A 24,616-nucleotide genomic window follows, 5' to 3' on the forward strand; every position below is an offset into this window, starting at 1 on the left:
ACTTGCCGAATTTGCTCTGAACAATCATACATCTTCTTCTGCTGGTTGTTCGCCTTTTTTTTGTTGTTCTGGGAGACATCCGTCGTTTGGGTCGTTCTCCAAGTTGGGATCTGCCGTGCCTGAGGAGGAGAATTTTTCCGGTGATTTGGAAAGAGTTTGGACGGATGTGCGTGGTAATCTTCAGGAGGCCAACAGAAAATCTAAAGACTACTTTGATAGGAAACGACAGGAGGTTTTGTTCGCTGTTGGTGACATGGTTTGGTTGTCCTCTAGGAATCTGCGGTTGAGGATTCCTTCTAAGAAATTGGGTCCCAAGTTTGTAGGGCCCTTTAAGGTGCTTCAGGTTGTCAACCAATCTGCTGTTAGGTTGGAGGTTCCTACCTCCTGGAGAATTAATCCGGTCTTTCATGTCTCTCTGTTAAAAAAAGCTGTTGTGTCGGATGGTGACGCCTCTGCCTCTGTTCCTCCGGTGGTGGAGGACGGGGAATATGAAATTTCTCGCATCCTTGACTCTAGACGGTATAGAGGTAGTTTGCAGTATCTTGTGGCCTGGAAAGGTTTCGGACCCGAGGATAACTCTTGGGTGAGGTCAGATGATGTTTCCGCGTCCAGACTTATCAGAGCGTTTCACAGGAGATTTCCTGATAAGCCTGGTCCTAGGGGATCCGGAGGATCCTCTTAGAAGGGGGGGTACTGTTAGAACCTTGCTGTTAGGTTTTTTTTCCTTTGCTGGTCACATGACCTTGTTGGCCTATTTAATCCTGCTCCGCCCTTCTGGCTTTGCTGGACTTCATTGTATATCTACTTTCTAGCTAGCCTGTGCTCTGTGTCTTGCTCTGTTAGTTTGCTTGGTCTACTGACCTCTATGTTCTATATATTTTGTTTGTTCGTCTGTCTGCTACTATTTCTGTTAGGAGGTGTCCCATATTCCTCCCAGTCCTTAGTACTTGTAGGGATTCCTCCCCCACATCTATAGGTCTTCGTACAGACTAGCTTAGGACTTTAGCAGGTCTGATCGCAGGATCAGGTTCCCTGTTACATCGTAGGGATTCAGCTGAGTTCTATCGTAGGGACAGATCTCCTCTCTTTCCTTAGCTCTGGTAGCAGAACATAACAATCTGGAGGCTTAGCCGTCACTTGCTGTGACCACCCACCTGTCAAGAGACTGTCCCCGTCACTTGCCGCGACCTCCTGCCCTTCTACCCAGAGACTGTCCCCGTCACTTGCCGTGACCTCCTGCCCTTCTACCCAGAGACTGTCCCCGTCACTTGCCGTGACCTCCTGCCCTTCTACCCAGAGACTGTCCCCGTCACTTGCCGTGACCTCCTGCCCTTCTACCCAGAGACTGTCCCCGTCACTTGCCGTGACTACCTGCCCGCCTACCCTGGGAGCCACCCGCTTCCTTACAAGGACTGCCCCTTTGTATCGTTGCGCAGAGGTTCCACCTCCCAGACCCGTTACAGCTAGCAAGACCTTTGATAGGCTGCAAGTCACAAGACAGTCACTGGGTGGCGACATAGAGACAAAACATAAACATCCCCAGACAGAGTATCACAAAAACTTGTTTTTCTCTTCAGAGCTGGTCATATTTTGAAATGCATCAAGTCAAGAGGAAATATAAAGAAGGACACATCTGCATATATCGTCAATGTATTTCATGGCGCTGACATATCTCAGAGGTTTTTTGGAGGTTGGATAGGGTCTATGGAACGTTAAAAGGTATCAGCAGTGAGATACATTTTGCTGTTGGGTTGCTATTTCTTATCGTTGCGCTCCGTTGTGCTTATTGCAGACTTCAGGAAGAGATTAGTTTTATGTGAATAATATTTACTGTGTCATATAAGGCGAAGAGCCGATGCGGCCACGTTTCTATGGGTGTGCAGACTAATGGTGAAGGGAGGTGAAGAGGGCAGGTCGTCCCTCTCACCCTCTAATTGCAATTTTCCTTATCGTGTTTCCAACATCAGTGTTTAATCTCTTCCTGCTCAGCACTTGCAGCATCTAAAGCTCCATTCTTTACGCCTCGTGGCTGTTTTTTTAAAAGTCTATCAACTTTTCAACAAGTTTAGCCGTCTAGGAATGCAGGACAAGATATTAAATCTTCTCGGCAATCTCACAATAATTCCACCAGTTGTATCAGGGGTCAATAGTACAGAAATATGGGACCAAAGTTGGGATATTCACAAAATATATAGGTAAAAATTAATGGGCTTGTGAAGTTTAGAAACACCATTTTTGTATAATTTACATATTAGGGATTTCTGAGTTAATAGAGGAAGGTCAAAATGCAAGAGCAGTGAGGGAAAAAAGGGTAAGTCAGCTCACCGGAAACGTGCACACCAGAAGCTCATGTAGATTCCGCACGGAGTAGTCTGGAACTGGACTAGATTACACATGGTGAGGAAAAAAGGGGAAATCCAGCGGAGAATGTGATAAAAAGTCTTCTTTTTTTTAAACCAATTAAAAATATGTCATGTCACACATCCAGCAGACACACTGGGCGACCAACGCGTTTCAGCTTACACAGCCATGGACCATGATTAAAGCTGTGTAACCTGAAACGCGTTGGTCGCCCAGTGTGTCTGCTGGATGTGTGGCATGACATATTTTTAATTGGTTTAAATAAAAGACTTTTTAGCACATTTTCCGCTGGATTTTCCCTTTTTTCCTCACCAATAGAGGGAGGTCCTCTCCTCTTTTCAGGATCCTCATCTGTTGGTCGCAGTGAAGAGTGTTACAACGATCGTCTTCCCCTCTGGAGGACCTGTACTGTCCTGCATTACACTGACAATTAGGGACGGGCGCTTCTAAACTAATCAAATTTGCTACAAATTTCTTAAAAAATTCAGTTTCTAAAATTATTTACATTTTGGGGGATTTGATTTGAGTGAATCCAACTAAAGGTCAGGGAAGGTAGGTGTATACCATGGTGGGCTAAATCAATGGGTCTACAAATATTTATTCTTATACACTCCCCACGCTGCCTTCAATATCAAATGATTTTCTCCTGAAAGAGATTTTTCTACTTGGAGCGGCGCAGTGAGTGTCCACGCTGTTTATGCAGATCGCAACAGGTGAGATTATCACAGGCTACTACGCCTTTCATAAGCAGTGACAGAAATGACAAAGCTCTGTATAATAAAGTGAGCTTTGCCATCTCTGTTGTTGCCTATGCAGAGCGCAGCAGGTGAGATTATCATAGGCTGCTACACTTTGCATAAGCAGTGACAGAAATTACATACAAAGCTCTATGTAATGAAGTGAGCTTTGTCATCTTGGTCGCTGCCTATGCAGAGCACAGCAGCCTATGACAAATTCATCTTTACTGCTGCACTCTGCATATGTCGCGATTGAGATGACAGAAAATGAGCAGCTAATGAAGGAAGATCATATATACTACAGTGCACTTGATTTGATACTGTCTTCATTCATTACATAGAGCTGCTTTTACAGTTGTACACTTTTTCTAACCCTAGCTAGGTAGCGAGTAGTGTTAGGGTTAATGTTAGAGTGAAATTGATAAAAAGCAAAAGAATATAACGATCTCTAACTTTTTATTTTTTAAATTTTATGTCTATTTCTAGCAAAAAGTAGAAAAAAAAATAGGAGGTCAGAGCGTGAACTATAATACGTATATATATGGGACTCACGGAGTGCAAATGGTTAGCTGGTTAGAGGGCTAAAAATACTTGCCGTGCCTGGGTGCTAGAATCAATGATATAAACTTTTATTCTTACCTCAACTTAACGCTGCCCGTACATATCCCTCCACCATTGGAAGACCCTAAGGAACAATAATGAAGAAGAGCTAATCAGAAGATTGGGCCAAGGAGAGGTAAGTGCAAGAGCTTATTATTTTTTAACCTCTTCCCAGCAGATTCAATTTTCATCAAATTTATTTTATGTGAATCAAATCGCCCACCCAATTGAATCAAATTTCAGGAGATTCTCTCAACCATATAGAGAAGCCACTGATTTTATTATGAATTGTGTAATTCCTCATTTAACCAGTTGTGGCACTGCAGGGAAATTGAATATTTACAGCCAATTTTGACACAGATGATTGCTGTGGTTCCAGTAGTGGGGACAATTTAACGTTAGCTTTTTGTCAACGGAACTCTTTAACAAGTAGTTATTGTCCAAACTTGACAAGCACTTTAAGAATTTATACGATAGGTAAAGAAGGTAACATAAACTTCTATATATATAGTGCTGAATTATAGGGAAGCAATGTTCTGAGAGCTCTACCACATTGGGAATCTATAGCTGTTTCCAACATAGACCCTCCCTGATCGTTTGGTGGTCTTATCTAGCTGAGAAGTGGATCATACATCTGTGGCTTTCCATTTTGGGGGTCATTGTCTTAAAGGGGTTGTCTACTACTGGGACAACACCTTTGTGGACTAAAAGTTTGGCCCCGATAAAATTTTAAAAAAACTATACTCACCTCCCGTGCGGGCACCATTCCAGCGGTGTCATCATTTACGGTCTCAGAGCTCTTGTTCGGTGGAAAGACACGTGGTGCCCGGCACCCAATCAGCGCTGGTATCACTGGCCTCGCCATTGGACACATCGAGCAAGAAGAGGAAATCCGGGCTGCAGCTGATCCCGGACTTCATCTTCATGTTCATTTCGACAGCTTATATGATGATAGTCTGGATTTATCAAGCAGATCATTTTAGTTATAATAATACCCGACTGTTATATCGAGGTCTGCAGCACAAATGTAAATCATAAGTGACAGCATGGAATAAAGTTCAGAAAGTAATGAAAAGAATACATCACACAATGTGAATACATCTACAGAGCGACAACTATGCAATATCTGTAACAAGATAGTATATATTCACTTGGTCACTTTATTGCATATGACTTGCTATAGGTAAACTGAGTAGTTTCCCTTTTAGGTATTCATATTATTTTGCATCCATACTTGTTCTCCTTCTGACCATTGAATTATTTTTGCCTGTTCGCTAGTATTCCCCCAGAGTCCAAGTCCTTCTTTCAAAATTTTGCACCTTTTCTGATTTTAATTGTTTTTATATGATGCTATATTAATAAAAATTAAAGTTTTAATAAGTCAGTTCAGTATCATTTCTACTTCATGCCAAAGTGAAACTATCCACTTTGTGGGTCTCTGTTTAATTCAAGTCTTAAAGAAGTGTCACCCATTGATTTAGGATTGTATAATGATAAGGACTTTTTGGTTATAAAAAGGGATGCATTTTGCAAATCCTTATAACCGTGGCCAGAAAGAGTTAAAAAAAAGTTTGCCAATCTCGCATGCTCCCAACCCCCTTATTCAAATATGTTATGGCACTGACCAAGAAATGTAAGCTCTGCAATTGTCATGATCACTCCCTTAGACAGTGATTAGAGTAGGTGTGTACATGCGCGACCAGCCGCTACATTCATCTCCTCCTGCAGAGTTATTTGATTGGATCCTAGTGGTGAAACTCACACTGATCCGAGTAGTGGACAACCCCTTTAACTCAATGATGACCAAGTGCTTTAACTTTGCGCTATTGTAAATTTGCAGAGCGGGGTTAAAGCTCCTGCAATCTAGCCAGAGCATATCTGGTCCTCAGCTGTCATACACAGTCGAGCACCCTGAGAAGAAGGCAGAAGCAGTTCGTTACCGCTTCTGTCTTCTTCTCTGCTGGCTACAGAGCGCTCAGCGAGCACTATGCAGCAAACAGAAGCTTCGGCCGGATCGCTGGGTGTCTTTCTGGAATAGAAGAGCTGCTGAGACCTAGCCTAATGAAGTTTAGCCCAGCAGAGGGCTGTTCTTCCCTCTTACTAGACTCATTTGGATACCCCAGTTTCAGTGGAGGAAAATGCAATAAAGAAAAAAAATATATGCTCATAACAGGTCTTTTATGATTTCTTGGGGGACAAATTCTGTAAAGTATATACACACAGCATGTATATACATATATAAAGTGGATACGGAAAGTATTCAGACCCCTTTAAAATTTTCACTCTTTGTTTTATTGCAGCCATTTGGTAAATTCTAAAAAGTTAATTTTTTTTCTCATTAAAGTACACTCTGCACCCCATCTAGACTGGAAAAAAAAACAGAAATGTAGAAATTTTCGCAAATTTATTAAAAAAGAAAAACTGAAATATCACATGGTCATAAGTATTCAGACCCTTTGCTCAGACACTCAGACATGCTGTCCATTTCCTTGTGATCCTCCTTGAGATGGTTCTACTCCTTTATTGGAGTCCAGCTGTGTTTAATTAAACTGATAGGACTTGATTTGGAAAGGCACACACCTGTCTATATAAGGTCCAAGCATTCCTACATGAACAGTATCCTGGAAAGTGGATTGGTCGTCGTGGGCCAGTTGAATGGCCACCAAGGTCTTCCGATCTGACCCCCTTAGACTTTTATCTTTGGGGTCATCTGAAGGCAATTGTCTATGCTGGGAAGATACGAGATGTGCAGCATCTGGAACAACGGATACGGGAAGCCTGTGCTAGCATTTCTTCTGCGGTGTTGCTATCAGTGTGTCAAGAGTGGGAGAAGAGGGTTGCATTGACAATCTATACTGTATAAATATACAGTGGGGAAAATAAGTATTTGGTACACTGCCAATTTTGCAAGTTTTCCCACCTACAAAGAATGGAGAGGTCTGTAATTTTTATTGTAGGTACACTTCAACTGTGAGAGACAGAACCTAAAAAAAATCCAGTAAAACACATTGTATGATTTTTACATATTCCATGCAATAAAATGCAAAATAAGTATTTGATACAATAGAAAAACAGAACTTAGTATTCGGTACAGAAACCTTTGTTTGCAATTACAGTCGTTTCCTGTAAATCTTGACCAAGTTTGCACACACTATGGAAGGGATTTTGGCCCCCTCCTCCAAACAGATCTTCTCCAGATCTTTCAGGTTTCGGGGCTGTCGCTGGGCAACATTGAGTTTCAGCTCCTTCCAAAGATTTTCTATTCGGTTCAGGTCTGGAGACTGACTAGGCCACTCCAGGACCTTGCAATGCTTCTTACGGAGCCACTCCTTAGTTGCCCTGGCTGCGTGTTTCGGATCATTGTCATGCTGGAAGACCCAGCCACGATCCATCTTCTATAGTGTTGAGCGAGCATGCTCGACACTGCTCGGTACTCGCCCGAGCATCTCACTACTCGGGATGTTCGGCGAGCACCGAGCATTTCCGGGTTACTTGGGCGGGAGCTCAGGTCTCCGCCCTGCACATTTGGCGCTCTTTACAGAGCCAATGAACATGCAGGGATTGCCAGCCAGTCACTGTAATGCCGCAGCCATGTTTTTTGTGGGCATTACAGTGATTGGCTGGCCGCACAGCGTCACCTCGAGTATTTAAAACCGGGCGCCGCCATCTTGGACACAGTCGCTCCAAATCAGACAGTGTAGGGTCAGTGCTGCTGAGCTAGGGAGAGATTTATACTGCAAAATAGTTAGTGTAGGGTCTGTAAAGGCTGCCAAATCAAACAAACAGTCCTTCTCAGGACTAATATCCATCCCAGATATCAGGCAGGCAGGCTGTATAGGAGACACAGTGGTTATACCAGCAAACGCTGCATTACAGTCCTGTGTGCTCCTGCTGGTCAAATTGCTCGACTTATCCCCAGGTCTCAGGGGCCAGGAAAAATCCTTTTTTTTTCAGCTAAATCCTGTTTTGTTTTGTTTTTCCTCAGTCAGACTGTACAAATACGCTTCTTATTAACCTTTTGGTATTTTTTCCCCCAACAAAAAAAAATTGAGTGTGTCTGTGACTGTTCAGACACCAATATATCTGTTTAAAAGAGTCTGGTGTAGGCCAGAGAACTAGAACTGTGTTTTTCCTCTTCCACGGTTAAAATCTGGGTGATATCAACCTGCTTGCCTTTTTTCCATAAAAAAAACAGTTTGAGTGTGTCGCTGACTGTTCAGACACAAATATATCTATTTTAACAAGTCTGGTATACACCAGGAAATTATAACTGTGGTTTTGCAGTTCCACGGTTCAAATCTCTGTATTATCCACTTTTTTGTCTTTTTTGCATAAAAAACAACATTTTCAGTGTCTCGCTGACTGTTCAGACACAAATATATCTGTTTAAAAGAGTCTGGTGTAGGCCAGATAACTAGAACTGTGGTTTTCCTCTTCCACGTTTCAAATCTCCTTTTTATTACCCTTTTGCCATTGATAGTGCGAGTGTAAGCTACTTTACTTCATTTTCAATGGGCAAGGCGCGTGGCAAGGGACATGGAACTGGACGTTCTGGTGATGGTGCGTGCAGAGGAAGGGGCCGTGGCCAAGGTGAAAATGTGCCACAACCAACAGCCACATCTTCTCGCTCCCAGTTCTTGACCGAAATACTAGGGAAGCACACAACAGCACCATTATTGCGAACTGATCAGTGTGAACAGGTTATTAATTGGATAGCAGATAATACTTCTGCACCACCACCTCCGGTCTGTCTTCCACACGGTCAAGTGTTAGTAGCCGTGAGTCTCGACTGCATATGACTCGCCCCCTGGGCCGTGGGGCACGCGGATCCGGGCGATAGGGGAACGATGGGGGTAGTAGTGGCGGCCCGGTCCCGCGGCTCAGGGTGGTCAGACCAATGGTAGTCTGCTACGGGCTTCAGATAATGTCCGACTACGCCACCTGTGGATTGCGGTTATTAGGAAGGCAGTCCGCTGGGGCTGATGATGAATGGTGGGATGGTGTGACTCCCCACGGGAAGAGTGCGGCCCCAGGGCAGTGTAGTGGATGGTGGGAGTGATGGTGGTGAGAGTCCCAGTACCGGTAGTGCTGGAGGCGCGAAGGAGCACACAGACAACAAGTTACAGTCCAGGGTCTTTACTCACAGTTCATTTGTTCCGGGTCACTTCTGTCAGCAGTGACCGCCCGAGCCGTGCTGCGTCCACCAGGTGTGGGGCTCGGTCAACTCCCAGGCAGTTCAGGAGCATGGCACAGGACCCCCTTTAATCCTTTCTCTGGCCTGCCTCACCAGTGACCCACTTTTGTCCAGCTGCCGCGGACTTGTGCGGTTAAACGTGGGCCCCGTCCTTCGCTGTCCTATATGGTGCCTTCCTAGCAGGTTTGATGAGGTGTCGCACCAATAGATGATCACGACGACTGGTCTTTGGCTGAGGGTAGTTTCTCCTCCACCAACTTGGGATCCGGTACCCTTAATCTGCCTGACCCTGCACCCTGGATTCTCGTGGGTTCTTAGGGTCCCTTCCACCTTCTTGTTCCTGAGCCCTTCTGTTTCTCTGTCTCTCCTTCTCTTTCTCTGTTCCTTTCTGTTCCTTTCTCGTGGAGCTGGGATGAGACTTAATCACAGCTCCCTTTCACCTCCTCTCTCTCTCTTCTCCGACCTCTCTCTAGGCCCGCTCCTGAGTGGAGCTCCTACAGAGCCTCCACTCCCGGTCTTCTCCTCTCAATGAATGAACGAACGAACCTAGATCTAAGATGGTGCCCACCTTTTATACCTCCCTCTGACCATGAGCCCAGGTGACCAGCAACCAATGGGCTCCTTCCTACGCTCAGGAACCAACCCCTATCTGCCCCTACAGCACTGGGTGTTCCACCCTCCCCCTCCCCACTCCAGGCAGGGACATGGTCGGTCGTGCCTGCACTTCTGTCTAGTGGGAGCACCGTTGAGCTGTCCCTCGGAAATGGGGTGTGTGTGCTGTATGCAGCTAACTGAGCCCTAGTCCATACTCCATCCTTACCCGGGAGTGGAATATCACACCTCTGGGCTGAGGTGCAATACCCCTGTAGCAGCCGAACCCTCGGGGCGCTGCACATACTCCTCCTCACCCTGATGCTCCTTCCTCCCTCCATGCCGAGTGTCGTCAGACAGCAACTGATCCCACAGTTGGACACTCTGAAGAGCTGTTCACTGGTCCATTTCCATATTTGGGCCCTTTCCCTGCTCCGCTTGAAGTGGTGGAAGAGGAGGTCCCATGTAGCGATGGCCAAATATTTGAACAGCCATGGCCACAGGAAGGCGACGCTGGCAATTTGTCACAAGAGGTGGACGATGACGAGACACAAGTGCCACGAAGTGAGGAGGAGGACCGTGGTGTGGAAGTGGAAGAGGAGGAGGTGGTGGATGATCTAGTAACTAGAGATGAGCGGTGTTCGACTCGAACTGTTCTCCAATCTCAAATTCGAGCTGTTTTGAGCGGTGTTCGAGCCGTTCGGCGAACACGAACGATTTGAAAAAAATCCGGCTGTTCGAGGTTATGTTCGATAACTGTTCGTGCACCAAAATCATAACTGGATTTTTTCACAGTAATGCTGATAATCAATGTTAATACGCAGTTTGAGTGTACAGCGGGGCGGGGGGAGGGGCAGGGGATGGATCTCTGCATAAATAATGAAGATCTCCATTTTTTTTTCTCTTTCCCGCATTTACAGTGGGGAGGTGCAATCTGTCAGCCTATCAGCAGCGCACACACGGTGCGAACTGCTTTTTTTCACACAAGCAAGGGCATGTGTCATTGGCTGTGTATGTCACATGTCCTTGCCCTATAAGACCCAGCCATTTTCCCCGTCGCCACCATTTTCTCACTGCTGCAGCTGCGTGTTAGACGGCACCGCTGTTGCTGTGTGCGCTATATTTTCAGTGTTAATTTCAAGCCAATTTTCTCAGAAATATACAGATAGCTTGGGAGTAGGGAATAGTTGTGATTGCAGTCCTTTTGAGGAATAGGTTACAGCATTTCCTACGACTTTTAGCAGGCAGGTCTGTGCTCTTAAATAGATAGGTTGGGAGTAGGGTCTACTTGCAATTGCAGTCCTTTTGAGGACTAGGTTACAGCATTTCCTACGACTTTTTGCCGGGCAGGTCTGTGCCAGTGCTGTGCAAGTGTTTTTCACAGCATTTGGCTAAATCTAGCTAAGCAAATCCTTTTTGGCCTCTTGCAGTGTATGTTAGTCAGTGGAGTAGCCTATCTGTGTTGCAAGCTACACCACCTGTGTATAGAATACAATTTTTTTTACTGCACCTAGCCAAGTAAAACCTTTTGGGCATAGCATCATTCTATTAGGCCATCTATACTAAGCTCCACCAGCTTGCAAATTACTAATAATTTTTATCTGCATCTAGCTCGGAAAATAATTTTGGGCTTGTAGCAGTGCGTGGGACTTATTCTATTAGTCCATCTATACTAATCTCCACCAGCTTGCAATTTCCAAATATTTTTTACCTGCATCTTGCTCTGAAAATAATTTTGGGCTTGTAGCAGTGTGTGGGACTTATTCTATTAGTCCATCTATACTAAGCTCCACCAGCTTGCAAATTACAAATAATTTTTAGCTGCATCTTGTCTGGAAAATAATTTTGGGCATAGTAGCAGTGTGTGGTACTCATTCTATTAGGCCATCTATACTAAGCTCCACCAGCTTGCAAATTACAAATAATTTTTAGCTGCATCTAGCTCGGAAAATAATTTTGGGCTTGTAGCAGTGTGTGGGACTTATTCTCTTAGTCCATCTATACTAAGCTCCACCAGCTTGCAAATTACAAATAATTTTTAGCTGCATCTTGTCTGGAAAATAATTTTGGGCATAGTAGCAGTGTGTGCTACTCATTCTATTAGGCCATCTATACTAAGCTCCACCAGCTTGCAAATTCCAAATAATTTTTATCTGCATCTAGCTCGGAAAATAATTTTGGGCTTGTAGCAGTGTGTGGGACTTATTCTATTAGTCCATCTATACTAAGCTCCACCAGCTTGCAAATTACAAATAATTTTTAGCTGCATCTTGTCTGGAAAATAATTTTGGGCATAGTAGCAGTGTGTGGTACTCATTCTATTAGGCCATCTATACTAAGCTCCACCAGCTTGCAAATTACAAATAATTTTTAGCTGCATCTTGTCTGGAAAATAATTTTGGGCTTGTAGCAGTGTGTGGGACTTATTCTATTAGTCCATCTATACTGAGCTCCACCAGCTTGCAAATTACAAATAATTTTTAGCTGCATCTAGCTCGGAAAATAATTTTGGGCATAGTAGCAGTGTGTGGTACTCATTCTATTAGGCCATCTATACTAAGCTCCACCAGCTTGCAAATTACAAATAATTTTTATCTGCATCTAGCTCGGAAAATAATTTTGGGCTTGTAGCAGTGTGTGGGACTCATTCTATTAGTCCATCTATACTAAGCTCCACCACCTGTGTATATAATAAAATTTTTTACTGCATCTAACCCAGCCAATCCTTTTGGGCTAATACCACAGTTTGGCCACTCAGCTCTGCTCTTTTCCCATCCATTGTTTTTTGTGCAAACAACTCCAGAGTTGTCCATTAGTTAACCACCAAAATGAGTGGAAAAAGGCCTGCTGCTGGTGGAAAGGGGAATAGGCGTGTTGGGAAGGGAAAAAAAGGTTGTGTCCGTGGGGTAGGTGTTAAAGCAACAGTAACATCTGCAGAAGAAAGACCATCTTCCAGCCAAACTAAGATGTCTACTTCTTTAGCGGACAATGTGATACGATCCCTTTCTTACGGCCACACCAATCACTACAAATTCCAGATGAGGCACAAAAACAGCAGGTGCTTCAACGGATATCAAGTGCTCCTTTAAGTGGGCTCTCCTTCACCTCAACTTCAACATCACAAATACTCCAGTCCTCAGAGGTGTCACCCCAATCGCACTTGCTTCCTCACAGCTCCCAAGTCTCCAGCTGCCCGTCTGAGTATGGGGTAGAACAGATGGTTGAGTCTGCAGAGCAGTTTACTCATACTATAGCCTGGGAATCAGAGGTCGGCTCCAGAGCTTCTGTGAATCCAGACGAGGAAATGATCTGCACTGATGCCCAGAATCTTTATGAGTCAGATCCAGGACCAGACGCAGAAGGTTCTGACCATAATGTAGACCCTCGTTCCCAAACTGTAACTCCTGTTGGTGGAGACAATGAGGAAGACAATGATGAGACTCAAATACCTGATTGGAGCGACAACTTGATTTTTTTGTCAGGGCAGGAAGAGGTTGGCTCTGAGGACGACGGGTGTGAGAACACACAGGGTGATGATGACGAGGTTGCAGATCCCACTTAATTTCAACCCACAGTCAGCCAGTCGATGAGGTCTGCAGAGGAGGTGGAGGAGGATGCTAGTGACGACGAGGTCAGGTTGCGCCTTCCTGGACAGAGACGTAGTACTGGAAGCACGTCAACAACTGCATCCTCAAACACAACTCTGCCTCTGACCACAAGTCGTGGTGGCTCTTCAGGTCGCATGGGTGCTAAGCCTTGCATAGCCTGGGCATTTTTTCAGATCGATAAGGATGACCCAACTCGTGTTATCTGTAACATTTGTCACCAAAAGCTAAGTAGAGGCCAAAAAATACATAGTTTGAGTACTTCATGCATGAACCATCACATGGATATGAAGCATAAGTTGCAGTGGGAAGCTCACTGTGCTACAATGTGGCCTAGCGGGCCGGGCCAACCACCGTCTGCCCCATCTTGTGCATCCGCGGCCTCTTCATCCTCTGTGACTGGGGGGACAGCAGTCACACCTGTTTTGGGACGCAGACCTGCCACCTCTTTACCCGCAACAGCCAGCGTGATTGGCAGGTCATCATTTTATTTGGAGGTGGAAACACCAGCTGGTGTTGAGCGCTCTCCGACATCGAGAGCACCACCTTTGGATCAAGGCAACCTAACATGTCCGCCTGCATCTTCCTCACAGACCGGCAGTTTGCCGGGGACACCCTTCTCAACCCCATCTAAGCACAACAGCCAGCCCCCGGTCCCTCAGATGTGGACAAGTAAAAGACCATTTCCTCCTAGCCATGAGAAAGCTAAGAGGTTGAATTTCACCATCTGCAAGCTCATGGCTACAGAAATGCTGCCTTTCCGCCTGGTGGACACAGAGGATTTTCGAGACCTTATGTCCGTCGCAGTGCCCCAGTACCAGATGCCCAGTCGGCACTACTTCTCAAAGAAAGGTGTGCCTGCGCTCCACCAGCATGTCGCACACAACATCACCGCTTCTTTGAGAAACTCTGTGTGTGACAGAGTGCATTTCACCACAGACACTTGGACGAGTAGGCATGGACAGGGGCGTTACATGTCGCTGACTGGGCACTGGGTAACTATGGTGACAGCAGGACAAGGGGCTGCTGTCCAAGTCTTACCGTCCCCACGAGTTGTGCGTCAATCCTCTTTATCTCAAAGTTCCTCCACTGCTTCTGCCTCCTCAACCTCCTCTCGGTCCTCCACCTGCACCCAAAGCCTGTCTGGTCATGCCACACGCTTTCTAACTGCGCAGAAGGGATCCTGCACACCTCCTTACTATGCTGGCAGCAGGGCTCAACGTCATCAGGCGGTTTTTACTTTGAAATGTCTGGGAAATGTGAGTCACACAGCTGAGGAATTGTGGTCAGCTCTGGAGAACCAGTTTCATGAATGGTTGTCTCCACTGGACCTGAAACCAGGGAAGATCATGTGCAACAATGCTGCAAACCTCGGTGCGGCCCTTCGCCGGGGCAATGTCACACACGTGCCTTGTATGGCTCACGTGTTGAACCTGGTTGTCCAGCAATTTTTAGGCCACTATCCCGGACTAGATGGCCTTCTGCAGAGGGCACGGTCGCTGTGTGCTCACTTCCGCCATTCGCATCCCGCAGCTCAGCGACTTACATCTCTACAGAAGTCGTTGGGCCTGCCACTTCACCGGCTAAAATGCAATGTGCCTACCCGGTGGAACTCAACTCTGCACATGTTGCAGCGACTGTGGCAGCACCGACAAGCCCTGGTGCAATACGTTCTGACGTATAGCCTGGGCCAACGGGATCCAGAGGTGGGGAAAATCACGCTGGAGGAGTGGTCTCAGATCAGAGACCTATGCACCCTTCTGCACAGTTTTGAAATGGCGACGAAGATGTTTAGTGCTGACGATGCCATTATCAGCATGACTATTCTGGTGATTTACATGCTGGAGCACATGTTAAACAGAATTCGGAGTCCGGTGGCGCGACAAGAGGAGGTGGAGGAAGTAGAGGAGGAGGAGTTGTATGCGGAAGGGCTAACATCTGCAAGGTCCAGATGGTCGGCAGCACCAAGGCGGCAGGCATGTGAGGGTGGGGGAGATGGATTTACCAAGGTGCATGGTAGCAGCCAAACTAGCGAGGAAGGTGCAGGAGCCCAGGAAGAAGTGGAGGACGAACTGATGGAAGACTCATCAGATGAGGGAGACCTTGATCACATTTCTGTTGTGCGAGGTTGGGGGGAGAGGGCAGAGGAAGGAAACATGATTGTTACCTCGCCACCAACACAACAGGGACTTGGTGCTCCTGGATGCGCAAGACACATGAATGCAGAGACCCTCGAATTGTCAGAATTCGAAATAATCCTGACTACTGGGTTGCCACACTGTTAGATCCCCGGTACAAAAGTAAATTTGCCGAAATAATTCCTGCAATAAGGGATTCACGCATGCAGGAGTATCAGCAGAGACTGTTGCAGAATCTTACATGTGCTTTTCCACAAAACACCAGTGGTGCACGTAGTGAATCTCACAGTTCTAACTTGCCAACCGTGGGACTGTCGAGTGTTCAGCACTCAGACCGTAACAGAAACACAGTATCTGCTGGTGACAGCAATTTTGCGGAATCATTTCACAGCTTTTTTAGCCCATCCTTTGCAAGGCCACAGGAGACAAGAAGTCTGACACATAGTCAACGCCTAGAGACGATGGTACAGGAGTATCTCCAAGTAAACATCGAAGCCATGACTGTGTCACTGGACCCTTGCTCTTTTTGGGCTTCCAATCTGGATAAATGGCCAGAGCTCGCCACTTACGCCTTGGAGATCTTGTCATGCCCCGCAGCCAGCGTTCTCTCTGAACGTGTGTTCAGTGCTGCTGGTGGTGTGCTGACAGATAAGCGCACGCGGCTGTCCACTGAGAATGTAGACAGACTCACGTTCATAAAGATGAACAAATCATGGATCCGCAAGGACTTTTCTACCCCTGTGTCATCCTGGGGAGAGTAAAAGCTTGAGGATTTCGTAAAATCACCTCACCAACCGTTTTAAGCTTTCAAATTACTAATAATTTTTAGCTGCATCTTGTCTGGAAAATAATTTTGGGCCTGTAGCAGTGTGCGGTACTCATTCTATTATGCCATCTATACTAAGCTCCACCAGCTTGCAAATTACTAATAATTTTTAGCTGCATCTTGTCTGGAAAATAATTTTGGGCCTGTAGCAGTGTGCGGTACTCATTCTATTATGCCATCTATACTAAGCTCCACCAGCTTGCAAATTACTAATAATTTTTATTTAGCTGCATCTTGTCTGGAAAATAATTTTGGGCATAGTAGCAGTGTGTGGTACTCATTCTAACCAACCGTTTTAAGCAACTCTGGGGCAATTGATGCCACTTAAGTGGTGTCTGTGCCACAAATTTTTGGAAAAATTGGAGACTCTTTTTGGAGTCCCCTTGCTTTGTTTTACGTGACGTTGCCATCGTCAATTAGAGGTGGGTTGGGTCTTCCACCCCCTTTTAACCGTAAGAAAATACATACACTATGGCTTGGGGTAACACAGATGGTTGAGTCTGAAGAGCTGTTTACTCAGAGGTCTGCTCCAAAGCGTCAGTGTCTGCTAGTCAGCGTAGTAACCCAGCTGCGAAGCAAGCTGCACCGCCTGTGTATCTAATAATGATTTTTAAATGCATCTAGCCTAGGCAGACTGTGGGGACCCCTAACCAAATCCAGACGCTCAGCCCCCTAACGCCCCCCTTTCATTGACAATACAATCATGTAACTCTTACAACTGGTTGGGTGAGGATCGGTCACAGCTTTATTAACTGTTTATACTCATTCCATTAGAAATGCATTTTATTTCTAAAATAATTCAGCTTGTTGCAGCATGCCCTGTGTCTCCAGTCTCCACAACGGCAAGTTGGCCAACAAGTGTAACTCTCCAACATGTCCTTTCTATTTCCAGGCCACGGAGGATCCTGCTTACTCGTATGCAGGACTCCGACCCCCATCCATCACTCTTAACGCTTGTTCCACTCCGTCCTGGAGTCCTGACAGTAATATGTCCAGTCCAATATCCATCAAGAGAATGCCAAGAGTATGCAAAGCAGTCATCAAAGCAAAAGGTGGCTACTTTGAAGAACCTAGAATATAAGACATATTTTCAGTTGTTTCACACTTTTTTGTTAAGTATATAATTCCACATGTGTTAATTCATAGTTTTGATGCCTTCAGTGTGAATGTACAATTTTCATAGTCATGAAAATACAGAAAAATCTTTAAATGAGAAGGTGTATCCAAACTTTTGGTCTGTACTGTATATGCGAGTTCTTAATCATTGCATAGCAAAAAAACAGTAAGGAAGTGGTATTTATATGTCATGCCCTACTATGCACCTGTTCAAGGCTGAGTTAATCTGAAATTTAAACACACATTCCATGTTAAAATCGTATAGCATAGAAACAAGGCATATAAATGTAAATAATCAAAAAGAAAAAGAAAAGAAGAAAAAAGCATATATATAATAATAATCTATAAATGATCGCTCATAATGATACATCAAATCATGTCTGATGTATAAACCCGCTGGTACACGTGTATTTAAAGTATAAATCCACCAACTTTCTCTATTAAGGAGCTTTCTCCTTTAATCATCCACCAAATCTCCACCAATCGCCACTGCCCACGGAGGGGCCACCACAGTCAGTGACTCCTTCCTTATTTAGTATAAAGTCTACCAATACTTTGGGCCTATTAGCCCAGCTGCGAAGCAAGCTGCACCGCCTGTGTATCTAATGAGAATTTTTAACTGCATCTAGCCTAGTCAGACTGTGGGGACCCCCAACCAAACCCAGACGCTCTGCATCTAACCCAGCCAATCATTTGATAGTATTGCTAGTAGCAGAGTCGCATGGGCTCTAAACCTTGCATAGCCTGTGCATTTTTTCAGATCGCTAAGGATGACCCAACTCGTGTTATCTGTAACATTTGTCACCAAAAACTAAGTAGAGGCCAAAAAATACATAGTTTGAGTACTTCATGCATGAACCGTCACATGGATATGAAGCATAAGTTGCAGTGCGAAGCTCACTGTGCTACAATGCGGCCTAGCGGGCCGGGACAACCACCATCTGCCCCACCTGTGTCATCCAGGGGAGATTAAAAGCTACTGCGTAGTCTTTTCCAAAAATTTGAGGGAATTATCACAGGAATGGTTTGGAAGAGGTATAAGAGTTTAGGTAGGACGTTCATTTTTAGTATACTTATTCTGCCGAACCAGGAAAAATCCTTCACCGTCCAAGAAGTAAGATCTTTATGGAGTTGTTCAATAAAGGGCCCAAAATTAAGATAAAATAGACGGGAGAGGTCTCTATGAATACAAATTCCTAAGTATTTGATACCCTGTGAGGGCAAGGCAAAGGGAATGTTGGACTGGATGGAATCCTGTATGGATTTGGGGAGGGAGACATTGAGGGCCTCAGACTTTGCTGCATTGATTTTAAAATTTGACCATGTAACAAAGTGATCTATTTCAGCCATAACAGCAGGGATGGATATATGTGATTGAGTGATATATACTAGGACATCATCAGCAAATGCAGAGCACTTGTACTCGGTGCCTCCCACCTCAATCCACCTAATACTGGGGTTATCGCGAATTGATGAGAGCAGGTGCTCCATCACTAGGATGTATAAGAGAGGGGACAGAGGACATCCCTGCCTTGTCCCATTGGTGATTATGAAAGGTGATGAAAATGTTCCATTTATCTTCAGCCTAGCTGACGGATTGCGATACAGGGCCATGATTTTGGCTATAAAAGGGTCCCCTAGACCCCTACCCCAAGCTTTTTAAGAGAATAATATATGGCGTGCCTGGAGACTCTATGGAATGCTTTCTCAGCATCCAACGAGAGTATCTAATTACAAATTTTTAACTGCATCTAGCCCAGGCAATATTTTGGGCCTAGTAGCAGTGTCTGCTAGTCAGCGGAGTAGCCACCGCCTGTAGATCTGATTACAAATTTTTAACTGCATCTAGCCCAGGAAATACTTTGGACCTAGTAGCAGTGTCTGCTAATCAGCGGATTATCCCACCTGTTACGCAAGCTACACCACCTGTAGTTTTTCAAAGGAAATGCTTCGGGCCCCCGGGACACTCAGTGAAGAGCATCGGGGAGGCACCCCAAGGCACAAGGGCTGGGACTAGCGGTAGGATGCCTTGCGGTGGACCGCCAAGCTCGATCCTTATAAAAGCTTTCTAACTGCAGCAGCTTTAGTGGACGCTACTGGAGCTGGAATTCCCGCGGCTGCTGGCATCAGACTTGCCCTCCAATAGATCCTTGTAAAAGGATTTAAAGTGTACTCATTCAAATTACAGAGACAATTTAAATTAAAAAGCTTAGACCTGCCTCCACCGCAGGGGGGCACACTTGACCCACCAGCGGACAGGCACCAGTATTGGGAGAGAGGGGCTGGCCGTCAGGGTCCACCGCAGCTCTGGCACAAACCCGGCGACACGGAGGTCGCACGGGCAGGAACGGACTGGCCGTGTCAGCTTCGCACTTTTTTGGTTTTAGAAGGGCATGACATGCCTATATCTGTGTCTCCCCCTCCTTTTACTCCTCCACCTCTTTTTTTTTCGAATGACTATATGTACTTGTCACTTTTCCATGTGTTAGTTGTGTCTTCTGAGCAGTTTGTCAGGTTTTGGACACCTTTGAAGTGTTTTCTATGTGATTTCTATGTGTTTCTATGTGTTTTTGTTTGCCTGCCATTGGTTTTAACGGTGTTCGAAGGTGTTCGACGAACAGTTCGACGAACAGTTCAGCGAAAAATACGGGTGTTCGACGAACCAAACCGAACTCGAACACTACGGGGGTGGCTCAACTCTACTAATAACTGACCCATTGTGGCAGGAGGACAAGCAGAGCGAGGCCAGCAGCACACAGGGGGAGGGAGGCAGAGTACCCCAACAGGCAGGAAGAAGCAGTGTGGTGGCCGCAGACAGACGAGGGACGCTGCCAGTACAACCGGTAGGTCTTCCAGAGTCTGGAATTTTTTTAAAGACTCTGGTGATAACCCCAAAAAGGCCATTTGTACCACCTGCCAGGCCAGCATCAGCAGGGGTGACAAAACTACCAGCCTGACCACCACCAGCATGATCAGGCACACGGCAGCAAAGCACCCAACTTTGTGGGGCGAACCCCAGGGTCCACGACCAGTGTCAGCGGGTGTCACCACTGCTTCTTCCGCTGTTGTGGGTGTAAGAGAACCCCCTGTTGTGCGTGCAAGGCTAGCCCCTGTCCATACTGCATGCAAAGATGCCCCCTCCTCTCGGTCTTCACTTGTTATGGCAGTTTCTCAAGAAACAGCATCAACGTCCACGTCCACGTCCCACCGCAGCGTTCAGTTGTCCATATCCAAGACCTTTGAACGAAAGTGCAGATTCACAGATAACGCCCCACAGGCCACAGTCCTAAATTCGCACATTTCACGACTGCTTGCGTTGGAAATGCTGCCTTTTAGGCTGGTTGAGACGGAATCTTTCCGCAACCTTAAGGCGGTGGCCGTCCCTCGGTACTCGGTCCCCAGCCAACACTAATTTGCCCGGTGTGCCGTCCCCGCACTACACAAGCACGTGTCCCAAAACATTTGCCGTGCCCTCAACAACGCAGTTACTGGGAGAGTCCACCTGACAACGGACACGTGGACAAGTTCTTGTGGCCAGGGATGGTACATCTCCCTGACGGCACACTGGGTAAACATAGTGGAAGCGGGGACCCAGTCGGACCTTGGGACGGTACAAATCCTCCCCACACCGAGGATTGCGGGCCCTATGTCAGTCAGAGTTGCCCCCACAGTGTACAGCTCCAGCGCATCATCCTCCTCCTCCTCATGTTCAGTCTCCATCTCAGATATCACCACATCAGTTACAAGCTGGAAGCACTGCAGTACTGCCTCAGTCAAGAGGCAACAGGCTTTGCTGAAACTCATAAGCTTAAGTGATAAACCTCACACTGCTTGTGAGTTGTGGACAGCTGTGAAAGAGCAGGCAGATCTGTGGCTGAGACCGCTGAACCTACATCCAGCCATGGTCGTGTGTGACAATGGCCGTAACCTGGTGGAGGCTCTGAGGCGAGGCGAGATCACACACGTACCATGCCTGGCTCATGTGCTTAACCTCGTGGTTCAGCGGTTTCTTAAATCTTACCCCGATTTGCCAGATCTGCTCGTCAAAGTACGCCACCTGTCAGCTCATTTTCGGAAGTCGGCTACAGCTTCAGCTGCCCTTGCTGTGTTGCAGCAGCATTTGCAGCTTCCGGCACACCGACTGATGTGTGATGTCCCCACACATTGGAACTCTACCCTCCACATGTTGCAAAGGATTTGTGAACAGAAAAGAGCAGTTGTGGAGTACCAGCTGCGACAAGGCCGTCGATATTCAGGTCAGACTCCACACATAAGACCTCAGGAGTGGACCTGGATGTCTGACATATGTACCATCCTGACAAACTTTGAGGAGTCCACCAAGATGGTGAGTGGCGATGATGCCATCATTAGCATCAGCATCCCACTTGTCTGTCTTTTGCAATACTCTCTGCAGAGAATTAAAGAGGAGGCATTGCAGCCAGAGTATGATGAGATGGATCAAGAAGCCGTAGCGGGCGATTACACACAGCTCAGCCTCATCTCATCCCAACGTGCATTGGGGGACAATGAGGGAGAGGAGGAGGAGAAGGAGGAAGAACAGGAGCTGGTATCATGCGCTGTAGACGGTAGTACCTGTACAACTGTCATACCGTCGGTTCAGCGTGGGTGGCCTGAGGACAGGGGGGAGGAGGAGGAGAGCATGGTCAGTCGTCATCTTGGTGAGGACACGGAAGTCTTGCCCGTTACCAGTCTGGCACGCATGGCTGACTTTATGTTACGCTGCCTTAACCGTGACCCTCGCATTGTCAAAATGTTGGGTGACAGTCATTACTGGTTGGTGACACTTTTAGACCCCCGCTACAAGGAGAACTTTCACTCTCTTATTCCTGAGGTGGAGAGGTCTACAAAAATGGGGCAGTACCAGAAGGCCCTTGCTGCAGAACTGTTAAAAAAATTCCCATCTAAACATGCTAGCGCCAGAGGTCACAGTTCGTTGACCAACCAAGGCGTACAGGCGAGAGAGACGCAACTCCAATCCAGCAGAGGCAGGGGAACACTGTCAACGTTCTGGCACAGTTATCTGAGACCCGCCCAGCTTACAGGCCCTGAGGCGCGGAGTACTCTCACAAGGAGTGGAAAGTTTCAAAAGATGGTGAGGGAGTACCTTGCCGACCGTATCAGCGTCCTCCGTGATTCCTCTGTGCCTTTTAATTATTGGGTATCCAAGCTGGACACTTGGAATAAACTCGCTCTGTACGGCTTGGAGGTCCTGGCCTGCCCTGCCACTAGCGTGTTATCGGAGCGTGTTTTTAGTGCCACTGGGGGAATTATAACTGATAAGCGCACTCGCCTGTCAACTGACAATGCTGACAAGCTGACCCTTATCAAAATGAACAAGGGCTGGATTGGGCCAGACTTCTCATCACCACCAAATGACAGCAGAGTAACATAAAGTCAAATCCACTGTGTTGTTTCGGGAGATGTATTCCCATGCACCACTTCACACCCACACATGGGTATACGCTTCCTCATTATGGCTGTTTTTTGCTCTTCTCCTTATCCTCAGCCTCCACCACCACTATACCACCAGGGTGACCATGGTCCATGTTGCCAGCATTGCAAGTTCCTCCGTCCTAATTTTTGGCAGCTTTTGCTTGGAAGGCATATGCAAAAAACTATGGGAGACCCATTCCCCAATAATGGAAATAATGTTTTTAATATGCTGCACTGCATGGCTCTTGTAAGGGGCATTAAAATCGTCTTGTTAAGCTACTGTGACCTCCACGTCTCTTCCATGGGGCATTGCTATTGTCTTTTTATTCCACTGCGACCTCCACCACTCTTCCAAGGGGCATTGATATTGTCTTTTTATTCCACTGCGACCTCCACCACTCTTCCAAGGGGCATTAAAACCGTCTAGTTAAGCTACTGCGAACTCCACCACTCTTCCAAGGGGCATTGATATTGTCTTTTTATTCCACTGTGACCTCCAAGTCTCTTCCAAGGGGCATTAAAACCGTCTTGTTAAGCTACTGTGACCTCCACGTCTCTTCCACGGGGCATTGATGTTGTCTTTTTATTCCACTGTAACCTCCACCACTCTTCCAAGGGGCATTAAAACCGTCCTGTTAAGCTACTGCGACCTCCACCACTCTTCCAAGGGGCTTTAAAACCATCTTGTTAAGCTACTGCGACCTCCACCACTTTTCCAAGGGGCATTGATATTGCCTTTTTATTCCACTGCGACCTCCACCACTTTTCCAAGGGGCATTAAAACCATCTTGTTAAGCTACTGTGACCTCCACCTCTCTTCCAAGGGGCATTAAAATTGTCTTGTTAAGCTACTGCGACCTCCACCACTCTTCCAAAGGGCATTAAAACCATCTTGTTAAGCAACTTCGACCTCCACCACTCTTCCAAGGGACACTGATATTGTCTTTTTATTCCACTGCGACCTCCACCACTCTTCCAAGGGGCATTAAAACCGTCTTGTTAAGCTACTGCGACCTCCGCCACTCTTCCAAGGGGCATTGATATTGTCTTTTTATTCCACTGTGACCTCCACCACTCTTCCAAGGGGCATTAAAACCGTCTTGTTAAGCAACTGCGACCTCCACCACTCTTCCAAGGGGCATTAAAACCGTCATGTTAAGCTACTGCAACCTCCACCACTCTTCCAAGCGGCACTGATATTGTCTTTTTATTCCACTGCGACCTCCACCACTCTTCCAAGGGGCATTAAAACCGTCTTGTTAAGCTACTGTGACCTCCACGTCTCTTCCAAGGGGCATTAAAACCGTCTTGTTAAGCTACTGCGACCTCCACCACTCTTCTAAGGGGCATTGATATTGTCTTTTCATTCCACTGTGACCTCCACCACTCTTCCAAGGGGCATTAAAACCGTCTTGTTAAGCTATTGTGACCTCCACGTCTCTTCCAAGGGGCATTGATATTGTCTTTTTATTCCACTGTAACCTCCACCACTCTTCCAAGGGGCATTAAAAGTGTCTTGTTAAGCTACTGTGACCTCCACGTCTCTTCCAAGGGGCATTAAAACCGTCTTGTTAAGCTACTGCGACCTCCACCACTCTTACAAGGGGCATTGATATTGTCTTTTTATTCCACTGCGACCTCCACCACTCTTCCAAGGGGCATTAAAACCATCTTGTTAAGCTACTGCGACCTCCACCACTCTTCCAAGGGGCATTGATATTGTCTTTTTATTCCACTGTAACCTCCACCACTCTTCCAAGGGGCATTAAAACCGTCTTGTTAAGCTACTGTGACCTCCACTTTTCTTCCAAGGGCATTAAAACCGTCTTGTTAAGCTACTGCGGCCTCCACCACTCTTCCAAGGGGCATTAAAACCGTCTTGTTAAGCTACTGCGACCTCCACCACTCTTCCAAGGGGCATTGATATTGTCCTTTTATTCCTCTGTGACCTCCACCACTCTTCCAAGAGGCATAAAAACCGTCTTGTTAAGCTA

General features: G+C 46.3%; 1 protein-coding gene across 4 annotated transcripts in view; it reads left to right on the forward strand.

The window, feature by feature from the left end:
• Nucleotides 1–24,616, forward strand: part of LOC141257430 (spermatogenesis-associated protein 7 homolog) — a 418,618-nt gene that overhangs the window by 116,445 nt on the left and 277,557 nt on the right. Inside the window, exon 1 of one of the 4 annotated variants that reach the window (XM_073671956.1) lies at nucleotides 16,965–17,104. The exons of the other annotated variants lie outside the window; for them this stretch is intronic. Within the exon in view, the coding sequence (XP_073528057.1) occupies nucleotides 17,041–17,104 (64 nt within the window). The 5' untranslated portion in view covers nucleotides 16,965–17,040. Of the gene's footprint in view, nucleotides 1–16,964; nucleotides 17,105–24,616 lie in introns of those variants that run through there. 4 annotated transcript variants of the gene reach the window in all.

Source organism: Phyllobates terribilis, unplaced genomic scaffold, assembly GCF_046119375.1.
Source record: "Phyllobates terribilis strain yellow unplaced genomic scaffold, ASM4611937v1 Scaffold_3__8_contigs__length_932513732, whole genome shotgun sequence".
NCBI classification, from domain to species: domain Eukaryota; kingdom Metazoa; phylum Chordata; class Amphibia; order Anura; family Dendrobatidae; genus Phyllobates; species Phyllobates terribilis.